At 43.4% G+C, this 19,462-nt stretch overlaps 1 protein-coding gene across 1 annotated transcript in view; it reads left to right on the top strand.

Moving 5' to 3' along the window:
- PTPN14 (protein tyrosine phosphatase non-receptor type 14) overlaps positions 1-19,462 on the top strand; it is a 67,056-nt gene that overhangs the window by 42,078 nt on the left and 5,516 nt on the right. Inside the window, exons 10-17 of the mRNA XM_005143874.3 lie at positions 1,468-1,525; positions 4,421-4,499; positions 6,079-7,568; positions 10,002-10,145; positions 11,133-11,351; positions 14,439-14,567; positions 15,490-15,724; positions 17,749-17,912. Coding sequence (XP_005143931.1) covers positions 1,468-1,525; positions 4,421-4,499; positions 6,079-7,568; positions 10,002-10,145; positions 11,133-11,351; positions 14,439-14,567; positions 15,490-15,724; positions 17,749-17,912 — 2,518 coding nt within the window. The remainder of the gene's footprint in view (positions 1-1,467; positions 1,526-4,420; positions 4,500-6,078; positions 7,569-10,001; positions 10,146-11,132; positions 11,352-14,438; positions 14,568-15,489; positions 15,725-17,748; positions 17,913-19,462) is intronic.

Genomic DNA, 19,462 nt, shown 5'->3' on the forward strand with positions numbered 1-19,462 from the left:
GGGTTTGTATAGCAATGAGAACGTGAATTCCCTGCAGAACCTTTCCAATTCAGTTAGTGGGAAAGATATGAAGAAGCTTCATGTCTCTCAACAGCTCTAGTTAGAGCTGGACATCCCATCTGTTCAACTGGGTGATGCCATCTGTTGGAAAATAAAGCCAAAATGGGGAAGATCTGAAAGTCTTAACTTCCTAACGTTACATAGACACACATTATGTTAACATACAGTGAGCCGGGGTAATGTAGAGATCAATGAGCTGATCTTTTCACTTCCAGAATAAAGATGTTGATTTGATTTCAGGTGTGCTTACAGTTCTTGGGAGGGGAGTGGGAGACCAGAAAAGACATTTCTTAGCAACATACCATGCATTTCAGGTTTTAGAGCTCCTGATTGTCTCCCCTTGTGACAGTCAAGAAAGAAAACACAATCCCATAGTCTGTCATCTTGGAATATTTCCCCTTTGAAGCTGTATATTGGGGTCAGCAGGCGAGGATTGTTCTGTTACTGTTCATAATCCAGACCGAAGAAGCAATAGGTTTTGGTTGTGTTTATTACTAAACACTGAGCCATAAGTATGTGGGTTCCATGAACGGGGTGTATGTAGCAGCTTCATATCCAACTCACAAACAGTTGGACTCATAAAGATAAGGAATCCTATGAGGTCACTGAGTGAAATAACTGGAACTTAAATGTATTTTTGCCATTAGAATTGCTCTCCTTACCAGTCTCATATGGTATCAGCTTCTGTGTTAGAGCCACAGACATTGATGGCAGCATATGCCAATGTGTGTTTTCTAGCCATGTGATTTTCCTGCTCTCTGTGTGTAAATGATAGTTGTTTGTTTTCCTGTGTGCATTTCCTCTAATAGCACATAACATCATTCACTAGATCAGAAACTGTAAGAGGACAAATCCCACCTTTCCTCTCTTCACGTAAGCACTATATTTCTGCCTCCTTCAACTTGTTTCTTTCCCTTCCTCATTTTGTATTTCCTCCTACCCTCCTTGTTGCTTCCACTGCACCTGGCTACTCTAACACTGTATGTGCTTCTGCTAGTTTTACCTAACCAATTGCTTTTTCCCCTTCCTGGTCTGTGGGCATTGCTTTGAAGTGATTGCTATGAATTTCATCAAATCGTTGTTGCTTTAATGTTCACCTTAAGTCACCTGAGACTGTGCCTGTGTTCAGTTTGTGTTGCTTAAGAGACTTGTTTGATTAATTTTTAAGCCAGTTTTTTGTGTTTCCAAGTTAGCCAAATAGGATAATGAACAGAAGGCATGTGTATTTTGGAACTGGAATACTTCCTGTATTTAGAGAAGAACTGGAATTCTTTTCATTTCTTCATTATTTTAAATCTCATTAATGAGCAAACATGAAAATTCTTCATCTCGTTTCTCCCATTCATTCTTGGATCACAGTTGAAATATGGTAGTTTCTAGTATTTCCCTTTCCTTTTTCTCCCACAGACAATCAAGCTCTCCTCCCCCTATCCGACGACGGCCCACTTGGAGTAGATCATCCTTGGTATGTGCCACGGTGGGGGCTTTATGGATATCTGTACCATTTCTAATGGGATGGGGCATTGTGTAAGATGGAATACCTTTGTTGGCAATGTGATTGGAATGAGTTGCAAGGGTGTGTCTGCCCAGGTTGATTAGTTTAACTGGATAATATCACCCCTGAGTATTAAAAATTACAGTCTTCAAGGCATTATGTTTTTAGTTGCCCTGCAGAAACTGAACATCTTTTCTACTGGATTGAGGTTACCTCAATATGTAGAGAAAATAATCATCTAGAAAGAATTTGAAGTGTCTTGTACTGTGTGCATCAAATGTAGTCATTAGATGATTTATAGCTCCTCATTTCATGTTTCCTCCATTCCTCATAGTTTTGTATGAAGTCTGTTTACAGTTTACCAGCTTCTTGGGTTAAAAAACCTATTTTCTGTGTGAAGTTATTGTATTTGAAAGTAAAGCTATTCTAATCAGTACAGGACTGTGATTTAGAGTTTTTCCTAAGCTATATTTGTTTTTATTTAATGGATCTCCATAGATACTATTAAAATGGTTTGGGTTGGGAAAGACTTTAAGATCATCCAGTTCCAACCCCTGCCAGTAGGAACTTACCCTAGACCAGGTTGCCCAAAGCTCTGTCCAACCTGGCCTTCAACGCTTCCAGGGATGGAAATTAAGCTTAAGCAGGTACTGACACTAGGATAGCTTTATATTTGCAGATTGCAGCACAGGCTGTTTTCCTGTGTGTTTTTATATGGTCCATTATATCTAAAGGCTGTGTTGTGTTTCCCAGCCATTGGGAAGCAAATCTGTTGTAGCTGGCTCCAGATTTCTTTGTCCTTTCATTCTTAGCATGTGTCTAAGGTGTCATGAATGCAATACGCAGCCTGTGTGTCATGTTCTCTAAGGCATGCTTACAGTAGGTTTTGTATCTGCTAGTTTGGTCCCTGGAGATGCCTCTGAAAGACTGAAGATGACGAAACCAAATGTGCTTTGCATGCTCATGCTATGGCCTCAGGGATATGACAAGGAGGAGAGAGCTGCCCTCTGTATTAGATATAGAAAGTAGACATCTCCTTCTTCAAGGAGGAAGCAAATCCTGCAGCCTCTTTATGTGTTGAACATAAGAGTGCAACAAGGTTTGGGTTTAAAACCCAGCCTCATGAAGACCAAGCAGAGGAATGCCCAGTGAAAAACAAACTGTGCTGCTAATGCTTCACATTGAACTTTCAACTGCTTCTTCTCGTAATTGTTTTGTTAACTTGTTGGAACAGTTCTCTTTGGGGAGAAGGAAAGGGGAAAAAAAGGCCTCCTGACTGTTGTCTGCTCTGTACATACCTTTATATACCTGCCTATTCATTTGTCTTGTATGGTAATAAATCAGTAGTCATAAATGGGAAGTGAAGTGGAATCTTCAGGGTGAGGCTCTGCCACTTCACTGAGGATCACGTTCATTACTTTCAGGTTAAACCCCTGTATATGGTTTTGGCATCATGGTGAACCTGTATTTTATCTATTACTTTAAAGCCATTTTATGCTGTTTCTTTGCCTGTCAGGCCACCCAGTGATGCTGGATTTCCAGTCAGACCTCCTCAGTGTAGGAGATCTTAATATAATAAAACCCCCAAGTGATCTTTAATTTGGATCTTGGTGTTCTGCAGACCTCAAGCTTCTCCTGTTCCATCAGAAGAGGCAGATGGGCCTCCAGAATAACAAAGGGGAGGGGGGAGGAATAATCCTTAATTTCTTGCAGTTATCTTCCATAACATCTATCACAAAGAAAACTGCTCCAGATCTATACATTTCCAATAGGAATCACTTCTTCCTTGCATTTTTCCTCTGCTCCCCATTCATTAGACTTCCCAGCATCTTGGTTTAATCCAGGCTAAGCTCTGCTACTTGGGCTATCAGCAGCAGGCTCCTTGGCCCTGTTTGTTCAGTGAGAGTAGGGTTTCTACCCTTGGAAGTCATTGCTGTAGCAGAAATAGTTTCTGTCGTCTTCCAGCTCTGGCTGAACACAACCATTTTGTATGCAAGAATTCATGGGTGCTCACATTCTTTGATTCTCATTCCCTCTCCCCATTTACATAGAAAATATAACTTTAACCCTTCCCCACCCCCTCCTGAATAGCTAACTTGCATGGTACTCATTTTGTGCATGTGCATGCAGAGGTGGTAAATTATTTGGTGTTTCTTTTTTGCCTTGGGCATCCACAATATTCCTTAATAGTTTGAACTACTTGAATGAGCCTTGATGAAGAGCCTTTATTCTGCTGTTCAGATATTATTCACATATTCACAAGGCAAGAGTGTCTTCCTTCTCTTTCTGCTTACTTTGTGTATCAAAGAATGCTTTCAGAAACTTTGCTCAGTGACACCAGGCACGACGTTACAGTGCAAGTGGTAAAATGTGATTGCAAAACACACTGTTTTACCAGTGGGCAAAGCTGGTTGCTGCAAGTGATCCTACTGATTTAATGCTGAATTGGCCCCTATGATACTTGTGTTAAAAAGCTTCTTGCAGTGCAGATTGTTGGAGGTAGGCTCAAATTCATTATGTAGGGAACCCAACATTCATGTTACTTTATATGTACTCCTGTTGCTTGTGTAACAGTGTTCTAGGTCCTTGAATTTGTTCATCTCCTGCTTTTGTCCTGATGGGAAGTTTGTTTTGGTTTAATTCTTCAAGGGCTTTTTACTAAACTTGTGGCAAGTTGTGAGTGGAGAGTCTGGCTGTTGTTTTCTGAAGTGGTTGAGTTTTCACTGGTCAGGTTTGGGCTCTGTAACAGAACTTAGCAAGCAGTTTGCAAAGGGCATAGAACCATTTCTCTTGTTTCAGCTGCAAAGAACCTGTAGCAAACCAAGTTGCTAATGCTTTTTATTTTACCTTGTGCTTTTATTTCAGCCAAGACAACATCCATTTATACTGCCTCCCATGCATGTCCAGTGTGGAGAACACTACACTGAAACACATAATTCACAAGGTACTTAGAGCGTATCTTTTGCCTTTAATGGACTTCAGTTTTATGTGCATGCAAAGAGGCTCCTAACCTTTATGTCTAGGTTTCTAATGCTGTCATGGTCAAATGGGAGCTGCTGCTGGAAAAGAGAGAGTAGTTTTATGGTTAATGTTGCAGTAAATCTTCTGTTTAAAGTCCAATTTCGGTTTTCAAATTTCTCTAAAATGTCTGTGCATGATTATATGGACCTTAAACTTGGAATTCCAGCTCAGTGAGCTGGAAAGGTAATCTCAAAAGGAAGTAGGATGGCTGCACTCAAAGGCATTGCCAGCTGGGGCCAGGGTTAGAAACAGAGTTAGGGGAAAGGAGAAATCAGAGCATCCCAGTCATGAAACTGTATTTAGATGGTCTGTTCTGCTGACTTTTCACCAACATCTGCCTACATTGTTAGTGTTATGGACGTAGGGAGGGTTAACTGTTTTTACCCCCATGTTTGACAAATAAATTCTCTAAGAGGTTGTACCAGGTTACTTTGATCAAGACTGGGAAAGGCGCCCAGCCTCTAAACACCTTGAATCTCACACCCTTAACCACACCAGCTTTTGGAACACACGTAGCCAGCTCTGTTAGGCTGCATTCTCTGCAGTTCATGAGAGGCACAGTTGAAGTGCTCTCAGCAGCAGAGGAGTTCTTAGTCATACCTGAGAGTGGTTTAGAGTTGTGATGGTCTGAGTTTAAAGTAGAACTTGATAAGTTTTGCTCCTTGCATACAGTAAAAGATTTGTCTTAGTGGGTGCTACTGATTTACTGCAAAGCTGAGGGTCTGAAGAGGGACATTCTCAGTTTTAGAACTGTAAAGTTCTCTTAGTTTTACACAGACTTCTCTATACTGATGGATTAGCTGACTTCACAGCTTTGGGAGCTGCTACTCTTTTCTCACAAGGTTTTTAACAGGGACAGCCTTCCATAAAGCTGTCATCATCTTTATCATCTTGATTCCCTCTCAAATATCCTTTGCTGAAATGTTTAATATTCTCTAGTGCATCTGTAGAGTGTTTTGGTTGGTTGTGGTTTTCCTCTGAGTCTTGATCACCCTCCAGTGTTGTACTTCAGATCCTCAAAGCTGTTGATTGGTTTGGAGTAGGATTCCCAATTTCAGAGTCTTCTGCTACTTCAAATCACAGACAGCAGTGCACCAACAGAAAAGACAAGAGAACTGTTAGGTTTGCCACAGGCTAGCAACACTGGGGGTTTTAAGGTGGCAGCAGCAATGAATCATTACAGGATGCTGAGGGAGGAGATGCCCCCTTATTCTTCCTTGCCACCCCAGGCAAAAACACTTCCTCTCTTTCCCCTTTCATGTCTCCCACAAGGATGTGAACTACAGTATTTTGCTAACTGCTAGCAGCATTTATGTGAGTAGCTTTGTTTTAGTTCTGTTGCAGTGACTCAGGGATGCTCCCAAGACCAAATGTTCCTTGCAGTTGTTGTACACTAAGCTGTGTCTGTACTCGTTGGTGCAGACTTCTTTTGAAGCTTTGTTAATATGGAATGAATCTTTGTATGTTAAAATCATCAATGTCTTTATCTTTGCTTTACACAGATAGCATTTTCCATGGAAATGAAGAAACTTTCTACTGTAGGTCTCAGACCAGTTTGGACAGGTGTCCAATGGACTTCAGCTACTTGAATGGTAATAGACCTAATGGGAGCGTATGCAGTGCCCACAGCATGAACTCTCTCAATCGCTCACAGAACTTCATCCAGGCATCTCCAATGTCCTCCAATCTGAGCATCCCTGGAAGTGACATCATGAGAGCAGATTACATCCCCAGCCACAGACACAGTGCAATCATAGTACCATCTTACCGGCCAACTCCAGACTATGAAACCGTCATGAGGCAAATGAAAAGAGGGGTGATCCAGATGGATAGCCAGAGTCAGTCTTTGAGGAACCTCAATATTGGAAACACACATGCTTATAACCAGCCAGAAGACCTAGTTTACAGTCAGCCTGAGATTCGAGAGAGGCATCCTTACACAATTACCTATGGACCCCAGAGCAGTGGCTATAACAAGCCTGTCGCCCCCTCCGACCAAATGAACCCTAATAATGCTGCTCAGAATAAGACAGCAGCCAGTGCCATATCCCACACCGTCAGCACACCCGAGCTGGCTAACATGCAGCTGCAGAGCAGCCAGAGCTACAACACCGCTCACATGTTAAAGAACTATCTCTTCAGACCCCCACCTCCATACCCACGTCCACGTCCTGCCACGAGCACACCAGACCTGGCGAGTCACCGGCACAAGTATGTCAGTGGGAGCAGTCCTGACCTGGTCACTCGCAAGGTCCAGCTCTCGGTTAAAACCTTCCAAGAGGACAGTTCGCCTGTTGTCCGTCAGTCGCTGCAGGAGGTCAGTGAGCCCCTCCTGGCTGTGAAGCACCACGCAGCGGTGAACAAGCGCCACAGCTTGGAGGTCATCAGTAACATGGTACGTGGGATAGAAGCCATGGCACTGAAGACTTTAAACGCTCCTCTGCCACGCAGGAACACCCTGCGGGAGCAAGTGCAGCCGGAAGAGTCGGTTCAGATGGGGCATGAAGTCCAGCAAGTTCCTCATTATCATCACAAAAAGACGTTCTCTGATGCCACCATGCTGATACACAGCAGTGAGAGCGAAGAGGAAGAAGAAGCCTCAGAATCTGTGTCGCAGATTACAGCCCTCCATAAGAACATGGAGTACAGTGCTCAGCTGCAAGCTGCCTTGGCTAGAATACCAAATAAACCTCCTCCAGAGTATCCTGGGCCTCGGAAGAGTGTCAGCAATGGGGCCCTGAGGCAGGACCCTGTTAGCATTTCTGTGGCTGTAGCCAGGGCCAAGGCCATGAGGCCAGGGCCTTCCAAAGCCATGAGTGTGTCTCGAACTGATCAAATGGCAATAAACGGGTCCTCGCTGGGGCCCTCTATCTCAGAGCCTGACCTCACAAGTGTGAAGGAGCGGGTCAAGAAAGAACCTGTCAAGGAAAGACCTGTGTCTGAAATGTTTTCTATTGAGGACAGCATTATAGAAAGAGAAATCATGATGAGGGTAAGTGCCTTCCTCTGTTGGGGTGGCTTCTTGATAGTCCTAGAGGTTGGTTTGCGTACCAAAACCTGCTGGATCAGTAAACTGTGGGGAACACCTGGGTGGGAAGATGTTGATTTGCTCAAAGGTGGGAAATGGGATGTTAAGTGCCAGAGCCAGTTTGGGTTTGAGGATCTCTGTGGCCACCAAAAGGGCTGATCTCACACCCAGTTCTGGGCTGTATGCTTCCTCCAATGTGGTTTTTCACCTGCTGGCCAGGTCCATGTCAGATCCAGCTGATGGTGTCACCATCACTCCGAGAGCCAGCCCGAGGTGGTTGCAGAGCCTGCACTGGGTGACGAGGAGGCTGACCACAAAGCCCCCTTTAGTACCTGCTCCCCTCTGCCTGTGTGGACTTGAAGGCAGGGTGGGTCTGAAACGTGTTTGCTGATATGGGCTGGAGGTTGTGTTTCAGCACTAGCATTTTCTTGCTTCTTTGCAGGGCTGTCAAGTATCACATAATCTATAGCACAGCAGAAACCCACCCGAGTTTTTCGGGTGATCTCCCAGATTGCCTTCCCTGCTACTTTACATAACAGCGTTACATGAATGCAACCCTGGTAGCTATAGACCATGGATTGCTGGTTTTACCATGGGTTGTTTATTCATTAACAAATGCACTCAAGAATGGCAAACAGCACCCTTTTAAACTTGCAATGACTTCAGAATAAGAAGCATTTAAAGGCTTCAGTGCCACTGCAAGCAATGGCAGAAGCATGAGGGGTGCTTACCATTTAGTGACTGAGGGATGCGCTTGATGCAGCGCTCTGAGAAGTGCAAGTGCAGTCACAGAAGGTGAAATGTGTACTGTAGTTCTTCAGCATTGAGGTCTGAAACAAAAACAGTTCCATGGTCCAGAGCAGAAAAGAGCTTGTAACGTACTAGATCAGCAGCTAGCTAGATTGAAGTACTATTGTGTACTCAAAGAAACTCTGAACATGTGTACAGTGCTCCTTGGTTGTTGGTGATCCTGACACTGATGTAATGGCTAGGTGTCAAACTTGGGCCACTGAGTTGTATCATGGAAACTGAATTTGCTCCTTGCAGAATCTTATACTTTAAATGTAAAATAGATGCTTGACTAAGTAATGAAGTCAACATCTACTTCACTGTAACAAGCATATATGTGTTCTTTTGATCTTCTGAGGAAAGGAAACATTGAGAAACAGGAACCCAAAGGATCTGAGGATGGAAATGAAGGCAAGAAAAGGGCTTAGAGATGCTGTTTGAGTACTCTTTGCTGTTTGAGTACATTCAGAGCAGCCTTTGGTCAAAAGGTTCTTTGTTGTTGTTGTTTTGGAAGGGGTAGTCTTAGCATTAAAGCTTTTAAAGTGATTCCAGCTTAGGTCAGCAGTCTTAACACATGCAGACCTTCCTTTTGTCACAGGAATTGCATGTTATATGAATGGTAATTTTGGTGACCATGATCTTTTAAGCACAGACTTTTCTATTTTGCTTTAATAATAATAAAAGCCCCAAAGAAAGGAAAAATCAATTTTTCCACTTTCTGAAAGCTGGAAAAGAAAGCAGATGGGGTTGGATATTTGCTTTGCTTGTTTGCTTTTTACTTTGTGCTGCGGAGGAACCCAGTGGTGAGGAAAAAGCTCCCAGGGCTTTTGAGCAGTCAAGCCATTTAGAGATGGCTGAGGGCATTCATGTGTTGAGTAGTGTGTTCCTAGGAGCTGAGCTTGGCCTGTGTGGTGTCCACACCATGTGGAGAACCAGGCTTCCCTTGTGCTCATCTCTCCTTCCAAGTCCCGCAGAAAGCATTAAGGAAATGGAATATGATATTCCATGCATGAGCATGATAAACAATATCCCTTCCTGGCTGCTGATACAGTCGTTTTCTGGGATACATGAGCTCAGGTTTTAGTGCACAATACATTATGGGTGCTGTTTGAATCACTGCAATAGCTGAGTGCATCGAAAGACTTCTCATTTTAAGTATTGCCATCCCAGAAGGGAAACAATGGCCTGTGTTTTGCTGTTTGTTGTCATAGATTGAAGTGATTGCTTTTCCAAAGGTGCCCCAGGTATCTTGGCTACGGCAGAGCTACTTTAACGCAACAGGGCGATGCTTTGTGTGTCCTACATCCAGCATCGTGTTTGCAGGAAAATGCTCAGGATTGTATTTGTGTGTCTTTTAATGGCACGTAAAGCGAATTACACGCTGGGATTGCTGCTTTGAAATGAAAATTGTGTGCTCATGTAGGAGCAGGCCTTTGAGGAATAACAGGAAGAATAGAGGTTGTATTTGAATTTACGATGCTAATGGTGATCATCTGCATTCCTTGGCCAGAGAGTTGCAGATTTTGGAGATTAAAAAAACATTCCAGCATTTTACTGGCATTATAAATAATCACACAGAGATGAAAACGTGCCTTTTCTTGCCAAAAGAATCTAGAAAAGCAGAAGATGGCAGGCCTGGAGGCCCAGAAGAGGCCCTTGATGTTGGCAGCACTGAATGGACTCTCAGTTGCTAGGGTTCCAGTGCCGGAGGACAGCCAGGATGAAGTCACCAAGGTGCCAATGGATGAGAGGGTAAGATGGAGGCTCATGCAGTGTCTCTCATTCCCTTTGTTCCCAGCAGCACAAAGTCCCTAAAATATGAACATTTGATTTAAAATGGCAAAAACAATTCTCTTAAAGGTGTTCAGAAGCATTAATGGAAGAGGTCTGGAGTTAACACTGGTGTCTCTTTGGGTTCTGTTAAATGTCTGAACATTTACTGAAGTTGGTGAAAACTGAGACTGTTCATTATTTAATGTGACTATAAGAGCTCGAGCCCTAAATTAAACATTTTGCATGTTTTTCTCTTGGTCAGGCAGTTTTTCCTGCAGTGATCATCCATAGATCCCATATTCCATGTTCTGGTACAACTGAGGAGCTCAGTTAATGTCTCTGAACAGGATTAAACTGTCAAACAAGAGGTGTTTGCCTTCTGATGTGTGTGCATGGATATGGAATCTCAGAAATTAAAACCACTTGCTGCCATTAGGATTTGAAAGACATATTTGCAAAGAGGCTTTCTGGCTAAAGGTTTTCAGCCTTGTGCTGTCTGGTATGCAGACAACAGACCTTAACCTCTGCCTATCCATATGCAGAGTTGTGCCCAACCCCAGAAGTTGCATGTTTTCAAGTTAGGGAGCATTTTGATAAAGTGGACCACATCACACTTCTTGCAGCACAATCTTCTCTAAATATGAAATGCTTTTACAGGCATCTATTGTGGTGAAATCACATGCAAATTCATACTGAACCAGGATTGTATTTAGCAGGGTTTTGCTTTTTATGGTATCAGTCTTCAATAATGTGAAGGTAGAATGTGAGAGTGTAAAATCAGCTTTTGGTTTTACTCAGTAGAAACCAGTGTGTGTCACATTCCCTCAGATAACTGCAGCTGAAAGAAGTGACTGAGAGGATGCTATGGCTGTATATTGAAAGTCAAAGAACAGATGGATGAGTCTAGTGGTAAATGTTCCTTCAGGCGGAATTAATGGATTGGTGTTCCTTCCTGTTAAATCTTAGTGCAAAATCCTGAAGAGGAAGTTGGAAGAGGGGATGGTGTTTACAGAATATGAGCAGATTCCAAAGAAAAAGGCAGATGGGATCTTCACCACTGCTGCCTTGCCTGAAAACACTGAGCGCAACCGCATCAGGGAGGTCGTTCCTTATGAGGAGAACAGAGTAGAGCTGGTGCCGACCAAAGAAAACAACACAGGCTACATCAATGCTTCACACATAAAGGTAAAACCTTTCTTGAACTTTGCAAATGAAGGTATGTCAAAGCTGCTTTTTGCTTTTCTGGATGCATAACAGCATTTTCTGTAGCTCTGGAGCTTCTGAAGATGTAACTTAGTTATTATACATTGTTGTACCTTTGTGTCAGCATCTCTGAAGTCCCCTATCAAATAACATAGAGTCAGAGACTGGTTTGGATTGGAAGGGACTTTAAAGCTCATCCAATTCCAAACCCTGCCATGGGCAGGGGCACCTTCCACTAGAGCAGCTTGCTCCAAGCCCCATCCAACCTGGCCTTGAACACTTCCAGGGATGGAGCAGCCACAGCTTCTCTGGGCACCCTGTGCCAGTGGCATGCATGAGTTGATTTAACTGTTAGAGGCTGGGAATTCATTTCAGAGAAGCATCTTTACTTTTTGGATGCCCACCTCTGCCAGCTGGTTGGGGAATATCTCCATTGGTTAATGTAGGAAGAGATGCTGTGTTTCTTAAACCTCATGAATATGGGTTAGAGCAGACCACTACCTGCAGTGTGACGTGGTTGTCATGATCGTGCACCTGAAAGGATGTGCAGTCAGTGTAGTATGTAGTTAAGAGTAACACATTCACATAGATACTGCAATTACATATACAAACAATGTATTTCTTCCTTTTCTGATGAGTTTAGTGACTCTGAAAGATTTTTTAAGTATGCATTTATCGACAGAGCATTGATAAAGAGAACACCTTACACCTTAGCTTGTCTCTGGTTGGATACTGCATTAAATTTCTGCTTCAAAATAACTTTTTATCAAGAAACTTCAGATTTCTTCTTAATTCAACGTAGAAATAATTTAAGAAATGGTCTGTTACTTACAAACGTGGCAGGCTTTACCAATGAACTATCCTGCAGTGGCTGTAGCATCTTGGTTTTCTTTAGGCTTCCAGTACTATTTGCAAAGTCCTTTGTTGGCTCTTATTCCTGTCCCTCAGATGACGGATTCTCTTGTCAGAGAAGGGCTGTCTGCTTTTTCTCATTGTCAAAATCCAAATTAAAATGAAATAACTCAAAAATAATAAATAAAACATGATAAATTAGTGTTTTCCTGGAGTAAGAACTTCAAGAGACTTGCTGGCCTCCTTGGTTGTGATTTACACTGTTAATTCCTGTTCTTAGAATCCCAGACTGGTTTGGGTTGGAAAGGACCTTAAGATCATCCAGTTCCAACCCCCCTGCCATTGGCAGGGATGCCTCACACCAGACTATGTCTGTGCAATCTGGCCTTGAACACCTTAGATAGATGCTGAGGTTTTCCATTGCTATGATGCATTTCTGAGCCCAGAACTTTTCATCTCCTTTGTAGGACGCCAACAAAAAAAGAGGTTCCTAACATAAATGATGCTCACAAAACAGCACTAGCCAGAAGAGAATTTTCCTTGGCTAGTTTTGAGTCCACGTTTTCCTTGTGTGTTAGCATTGGACACATCTCCCATTCACAGAGCACCCAGGAACATGCACAAATGTTCTAGCACGTGACAAGAATCCTTGCCAGTATTTTCCTCTCCCTGCATGGGGAAGCCAAGCAGATGTGCTTTTGCTTAGAAGGTAAAATTGCATCTGCAAGATTTACCTTAGTAGCACAGTACGTGTGTGTCTGCAGCCCAAGAGTCAGTTTTTAATGTCCTGCAGTTAGGGCATTAGAATGCAGTAAATATTCCAGACATCCCATTCCCCCCAGACTGTTTATGGTCCTTTCATATCATGTGCCAGAAGGCTGGATATTTGGACCAGAAGTCAGTAGACAAAGACTCCTATATCATCCTGATAACATCCATGCCTGGAGGATTTCAGCTCCCACTGCTCAGAAATAGCATGTAATCCTGCTCATTTACCGCTGAGCTTCGCTGTTAAGGTACAAAGATTGTCTATACCAGAGACAAAAAGTGTGGTTAAATGTATGGATCAAGCAAAAAAGTTCTCAAAGATCTGCCTCAGCCAGGTAAATGAAGCAGTGTTCTACACTGGTTAACTCCAAGGGAATGCTCAGGGCACTACCTAATTGACAGTGTGTAAATCTCTATGTTCGTGCTTTACAGATAATGTCATTACTTGTTGTCATGCAAATGTTTCTGTAAGATGTGGTTGGTAATCCAGTTACGTGTTGGGAAATAGATTTGTATGACTGCAGCTTCAGATGGTTTTAAATTTGCCCAAAGAAGTGATAAATGCCCCATCCCTGCCAGTGTTCACGGCCAGCTTGGACAGAGCCTTGGGTGCCATGGTTTAGTGTGAGGTGTCCCTGCCTGCGGCAGGGGAGTGGAATTGGATGAGCCTAAGGTCCTTTCCAACCCAAACCTTTCTATGGTTCTATGATATTAAAACCATTTAATATGCTGGATTTACTTCATAGTAGTTTGCAGCTTCTGAGCTGAAAACCCCACGATGAGCGAGGAAGAGTTAACTTGAAATGAAGCCTGTCTTGATCTCATTAATAGCTGGCAAGAGGCCCGTCCGAGCTTTGCGTTATGTACAGTGTGTGGGCATAACTGCATCCCCTAGGGACAGCTTGGCCACATCTTCAGCAGTGCTCAGCGTAATGAGAGTCTGTTTAAGAAGTTATTTTTCGCCTGAGTGGAAAATACTTGAGGGAGATCCTAAACAGCAGAGTTCTTTAGCTTTCATCTTGGAAAGGGATATTTGCACTCAGGCTCTCTGCACCACTGTCGTGCTCATTTGCAGCAATGCAGTTGCCTTTTTAATGCATAGAGACACTTCTGCTGCTGCCCCCTTTTTCCCTCATCGTGGCTCTGTCACAAAGCCCAAGAAGTCAGTCAGCTGCTTATTTGTCTTTAAGCCATATCAGAAACAGAGCCTCAGCAAAACAGCACCAACCTCTTTTCAACTGTATGATCCAGATGCAATGCAAGAGAAATAGATGGTACATTTTGGTCAACGCTTTATGGGCTTCAAGAAAGAACTTGGAAACACCGAAGATTGTGTTTTGTCCCATTTGCTCTTATCAAGGGTGATTCTTGTTCAGAACTTTGAGTGAATGGGACAGGCACTGCTGAGAGTTTGGGCACTGACTGTATTTTCTGTTCTTTTCCTCCCAGGTTACTGTAGGTGGAGAGGAATGGCACTACATTGCTACCCAAGGGCCTCTGCCACACACATGCCATGACTTCTGGCAGATGGTGTGGGAACAGGGGGTGAATGTTATAGCCATGGTCACAGCTGAGGAGGTACGTAAAATCACAGAGCACAGTTCTTTCTGATGGGAGCAGATCTCCTGTTATCATCACTTCCCACTCCAGGAACCTCTTCTTTCTATCAACAATCCTTTTTCCGCTTGCTCTGTTTGAACATATGCCTGCTATAATACTAGACATGGTAACTTTCTGATACTGAGTTTGGCAAGTTCTAAAGTGAAACAAGCAGCACTCCCCCTTCTCCCTGCTTCACTCCAGCTTGGCCAAGCCAAACAAAGATGTTTCCACTGAGAGCACTGAACTGCTCCTGGTTAAAATGACACAGACTTCCCCCCTGCCCAAGGCCAGTCCTGCATACCATCACTCTTATCAGCTGCAGGGAGACCAGGAGCTGTTGTTTCTGTAGAAGTGTTCATGGTAAAAAATAAGCCAACAACGAAGAAATCTTTTTATTCTTATGCCAAGCAAAACAGTTATTTCCATTGTAATCCAAGAACTATGTGCTGCGTTATAACAACTGGCACATGGTGCTAACTAACGCTGCCTTCAGCTTTGTGCAGGGTTGCGGTTAGCAGACACAGGGAGTGCCATAGCACATCAAGTCACTGTCCAGTTCCCAAGGCTGATACTTAGAAGCTGCTGAAGAGAATCTCCTTCTATTTAAAGGAGAAGCTTCTCCAGGAGGAGAGCATCTACCAAAGTGTTGTAAGCAGTAGCTGGCTTTCACCACAAGACAAGAGTTAGCTCTTCATACGTTCTTACTCTTAGACATACATGGCTGAGAGTTTGATGTTCTAATGCATATTTTCTTTACTGTGTAGGATATTCCTTGCTCTCCCTGCAATTTGAAACAACAATACTTGGCTTACCTGCAGAGTTCTGTGCTCTCTGGAAAGAATTTTATTTGCAGGAACTAATGGTTTTTTTTCTGTTTGGGTTTTCTTTTGTTATTAAGGAGGGAGGAAGAAGTAAGAGTCATCGTTACTGGCCCAAACTGGGCTCTAAGCACAGCTCAGCCACTTACGGGAAGTTCAAGGTGACAACCAAGTTCCGCACAGATTCTGGCTGCTATGCGACTACTGGTCTGAAAGTCAAGCATCTTCTCTCTGGGCAAGAGAGGACAGTGTGGCATTTGCAGTACACTGACTGGCCAGACCATGGTTGTCCAGAAGAAGTCCAGGGCTTTTTATGTAAGATTTCTTTAACTTGCATGATAACATATGTCAATGGTTGCTCACACTGGGTTCAGTTCTCTGCACCTAGTTACAGCTGGGATTGTGTTAAATGGTTATTGCTGAGCATATAAAGGTTGTACTTTGCTGTGATTTGGAGAACAAAGTGGGATTCAAGAGGTAGGAGCTAAGGTGATGGAGGATTTTGACCCTGAAAGGCCTGAAATAAGAGGAGAAAAAATCAGACAGCAGCAGTGCTAAAGACTTAGGAAGTTTTAAATAAATACCTCTGTTAGCTGATCTGTTAGTGGAAGTTATCACTTCCCAGCTCCCTAATGAGCGTAGGAGGTATTAGGCTGCACAGAAATGTGATTAGAGAGGTTCACTTGTTAGTGAAATACGGCACAACTCCTCCAGTTCCATAGGAGGCTGTTATTGCTGTCAGCCAGCATTTAGTGTCCAGAGGCATCAGATGTGTTGCAAAAGAGCAGAGGGCTCCATTACATATGCAGTAAATCTGACCTCACTGCCACTCTTCCAAGTACCCAAGCAGTACTAAGGCACTTCCCAATTGGATATGGTCCTGGTATATGCATTACTGAGAAGACAGACATTATCGTTGTCTCTATTGAGTTAATAATGCTTCCTACTTCTTCCCAAGGAATAAACACTACCCTATTAAGTAATCACAGTTCAACCATTACTTAACTGAAGCCACACCTCTGCCTCTGCAGTAGAGTGGGATGTAGAGACCTGTAAGTTACCACTGAAGAAGTGAGCACACAGTGTACTGATGTGTTGTTGATGCCTGCCCCTCTAAGTTCCTGACAGCTCTGCAACTGCAGGCAGCTCAGTCCTTCCTCAGGAAGGTCCATTAGTTCCACTTCAGTCTTGACACAGCTACAGTCCTTCAGTGGTGCACTTTTACATGGAATAAGCTTGATATCAATAACAGTTCTGTCACCAAGGCAGAAAATAAAAATGACATTTCAGTTTTGGCAAAGGAATGCCACAGGATCTGGCTTTAAGGCAAAGCTATTGTCCAGTTCTTAGTTCTGTTTCATGCTTTATTTCCCCTGCCAACCCCTGTAGCTGTAGTTGGGTGTGACAGTAATTGGAACCTGACCATCCTCATTTCCTCTGTCCCATTGTTTGCCACCCCGTACAGTCTCATTTCAGTGTGTGCATTGAAACACAGCTTTTCTGATGTTAGCAGGCCTTAGCTACGGCTGCCTGTGTCAAACAGACTGCCCAGGCTGCAGTGCCATGACACTAGGAGTCAGGCAGGAAAGTTCAGCTTGCACCTCACTTCCCACTCTGACTGGTGGTGGGAAGTGAGGTGTGTAAGAGTTATGCATCTGAATCTGTTTCTGGGTGAGGTCCATCATCTTTGTCATGCATCTAGGCTATGCTGGAATGATGCTCAGAGGTCAGGGTAGTTGTGTCACCTGGTTAGATAAACACACCATAAACAAGACAACTGTTCTTGACTCATGCACTTTCTAGAAATGGCTTCAGGGGAAGCAGATAATGAACTCCCAGAAGGGCTGGGAACTGTTGAGAAACAAACCCAGAGCAGAGAGGTGGGTGAGATTCTGTCTCAGTCCAGGAGGGAGGATGGGAGAATCAGGGCAGATGGATGCTCTCTTTCCATCTGATACTGCCATTGACAGGCAGTAGTTTCAGTGGGACTGAGCTGTTGTTTTGATCCCAGCCTGTTAATGGTGGGCATTGCTGTAAGTAATGTCTAGAATCATCTGCTTTGGGGACTTGGAGATTTGCAGGGGGAGGAACAGAATTAAATATTTTAATAGAACTATTTAATTTAAAGGAGCAGACTCCCAAGCAATCACTAACACCCAGCTGGTATCTGCTGCATCCAGTGCTGCTCACTGCATCCTGGCCAAAACAATCAGTATGTTGTAAAAACTGAATGATTGCCCCTTGGACAAAGAATGACTTCTCCATGTTGTGTTTTCCTCCCCATTTTTACATGTAGATGTATAGGTGTCTGCAACCTCACCTGCATTTTCTCTTTGCAGCTTACCTGGAGGAGATCCAGTCGGTGCGCCGCCACACCAACAGTGTGCTGGACAGCAGCAACCCCTGCAACCCGCCCATCGTGGTGCACTGCAGCGCTGGGGTGGGCAGGACTGGTGTGGTCATCCTGACCGAGCTGATGGTCGGCTGCTTGGAGCACAATGAGGTGAGTCAGATGCTTTCTCCAACCCTGACTCCTTCCTTGGCTAACCAGCTGCATTTGTGAGGTTAAAAGGCATTGAAGTGCTTGCTTTCTACTGCTCCTGAGAGACCAGGGCCTTAAATGCAACAGGGAAAGGTTTCCAATGGCAGGTTACTTGTAGTCTTCTTTTGAGTTGATGTTACATGTTTTGTTATGAGTGTTACTTTAATCCATTCAAAATTAGGTCTTTCTTCTCTCTTTTAAGAATCAAGTCTAATTCCTACCTGTATTTAATAGCCTAAAGATAGCATGTTACAGGGACTACCTGAGAGAGGTTAGAGAGTCCTATCAGCTTCCTTGGTCTTTTAACTCCAGTCTTTTACTCTCTAAACTGATTCCTTGGACTCCTTCCTCTCTTGTATTGCTTCTAATCTTATCTGGAACAAAACTTAACTGTGTTTTAAGGAGCAAGTGTGTACTTTGGGGAATAGGGTTTTAGGCACTGCAGCCAATATTACAAGACTCGTAATGCAGTCTGGAGTTAAGAGCACCAGCAGAGTAGCCATGTGTAGCAACTTGCTTTGCATCAGTGTTATGTGTCATTGGGGAACTGTCCAGGAAGAACATCACACCTGGAACAGCAATGTGCCCCACACTTTCAATGTGACAGCCATTGAAACTGGGGATTTCTGAACTGCTTAAAGACCAGAACCTCTTGTAGAGATAACAATGCAGCAAGAGTAACAGGCAGTCACATATCATCTGCCCCTCCCATTCATTTATCATCCACTGGAGTTGTTGCTTGAAATTCAGGAAATCTGGATAGCTGCAAGAGCCATACCTGAACCTCTTGTGAGCACCCGTGTAGCTGCATCTGCCTTACAGTAACCTGACTGTGGGCATAAGGAGCAAACCCCAGAAGCTGTGTAACATGTTCTGGCCACCTTGGTTTGTCTGTGGTTTACGGTAGTCACCTATTTGGCAAAGAATAGTTGAGGAGTAAGTGAAGATAAAGGCAGTGCTGCAACATCTGAGCATGGAGGTGAGCTTTGACATTTGGAAGGGTTCTCATCAACTACACTAGGAGCTGGTGGTAGTGCTCAATAAGGGATTTCTCTGATGTCCCTTAATTAAAGCATTCTTTTGTCTTGATTAATGGTGAAAATAATCATTAATATTAAAGATGATTTTCCTTAAGGGCATTTTTGCTCCAGATTGTGCTAAATTAATATTTTTGCTTATTAAAACCTAATTAAAGGAATAGATTAACTATGTTTTCAGCTTGTGACAGGTACTGCACTGTGCACAGAGAGCGTTCCTTTCCAGGCAGCAGTTTATCCTGAAGTAGAATGAATTGGGTTTTTCTCAAATAGAATGACTTACTACTTTGGATGCTTTAGTCTTACAAATTGGCTGATTTCCTCAGAAATGTCCTAAAAGTAGATGTGTTAATGTTAACATACTAGTGGTGAAGGAAGAAAGGGGAGGGAGGTTGGAAATCCTGATACAGACCATCTTGGAAAGTCTGCAGCTCTGCTGGACCTCTTTGAGTCAGAGGTTTCAGGTTTAGGTAA

This window comes from Melopsittacus undulatus, chromosome 3, assembly GCF_012275295.1.
Source record: "Melopsittacus undulatus isolate bMelUnd1 chromosome 3, bMelUnd1.mat.Z, whole genome shotgun sequence".
NCBI lineage: Eukaryota > Metazoa > Chordata > Aves > Psittaciformes > Psittaculidae > Melopsittacus > Melopsittacus undulatus.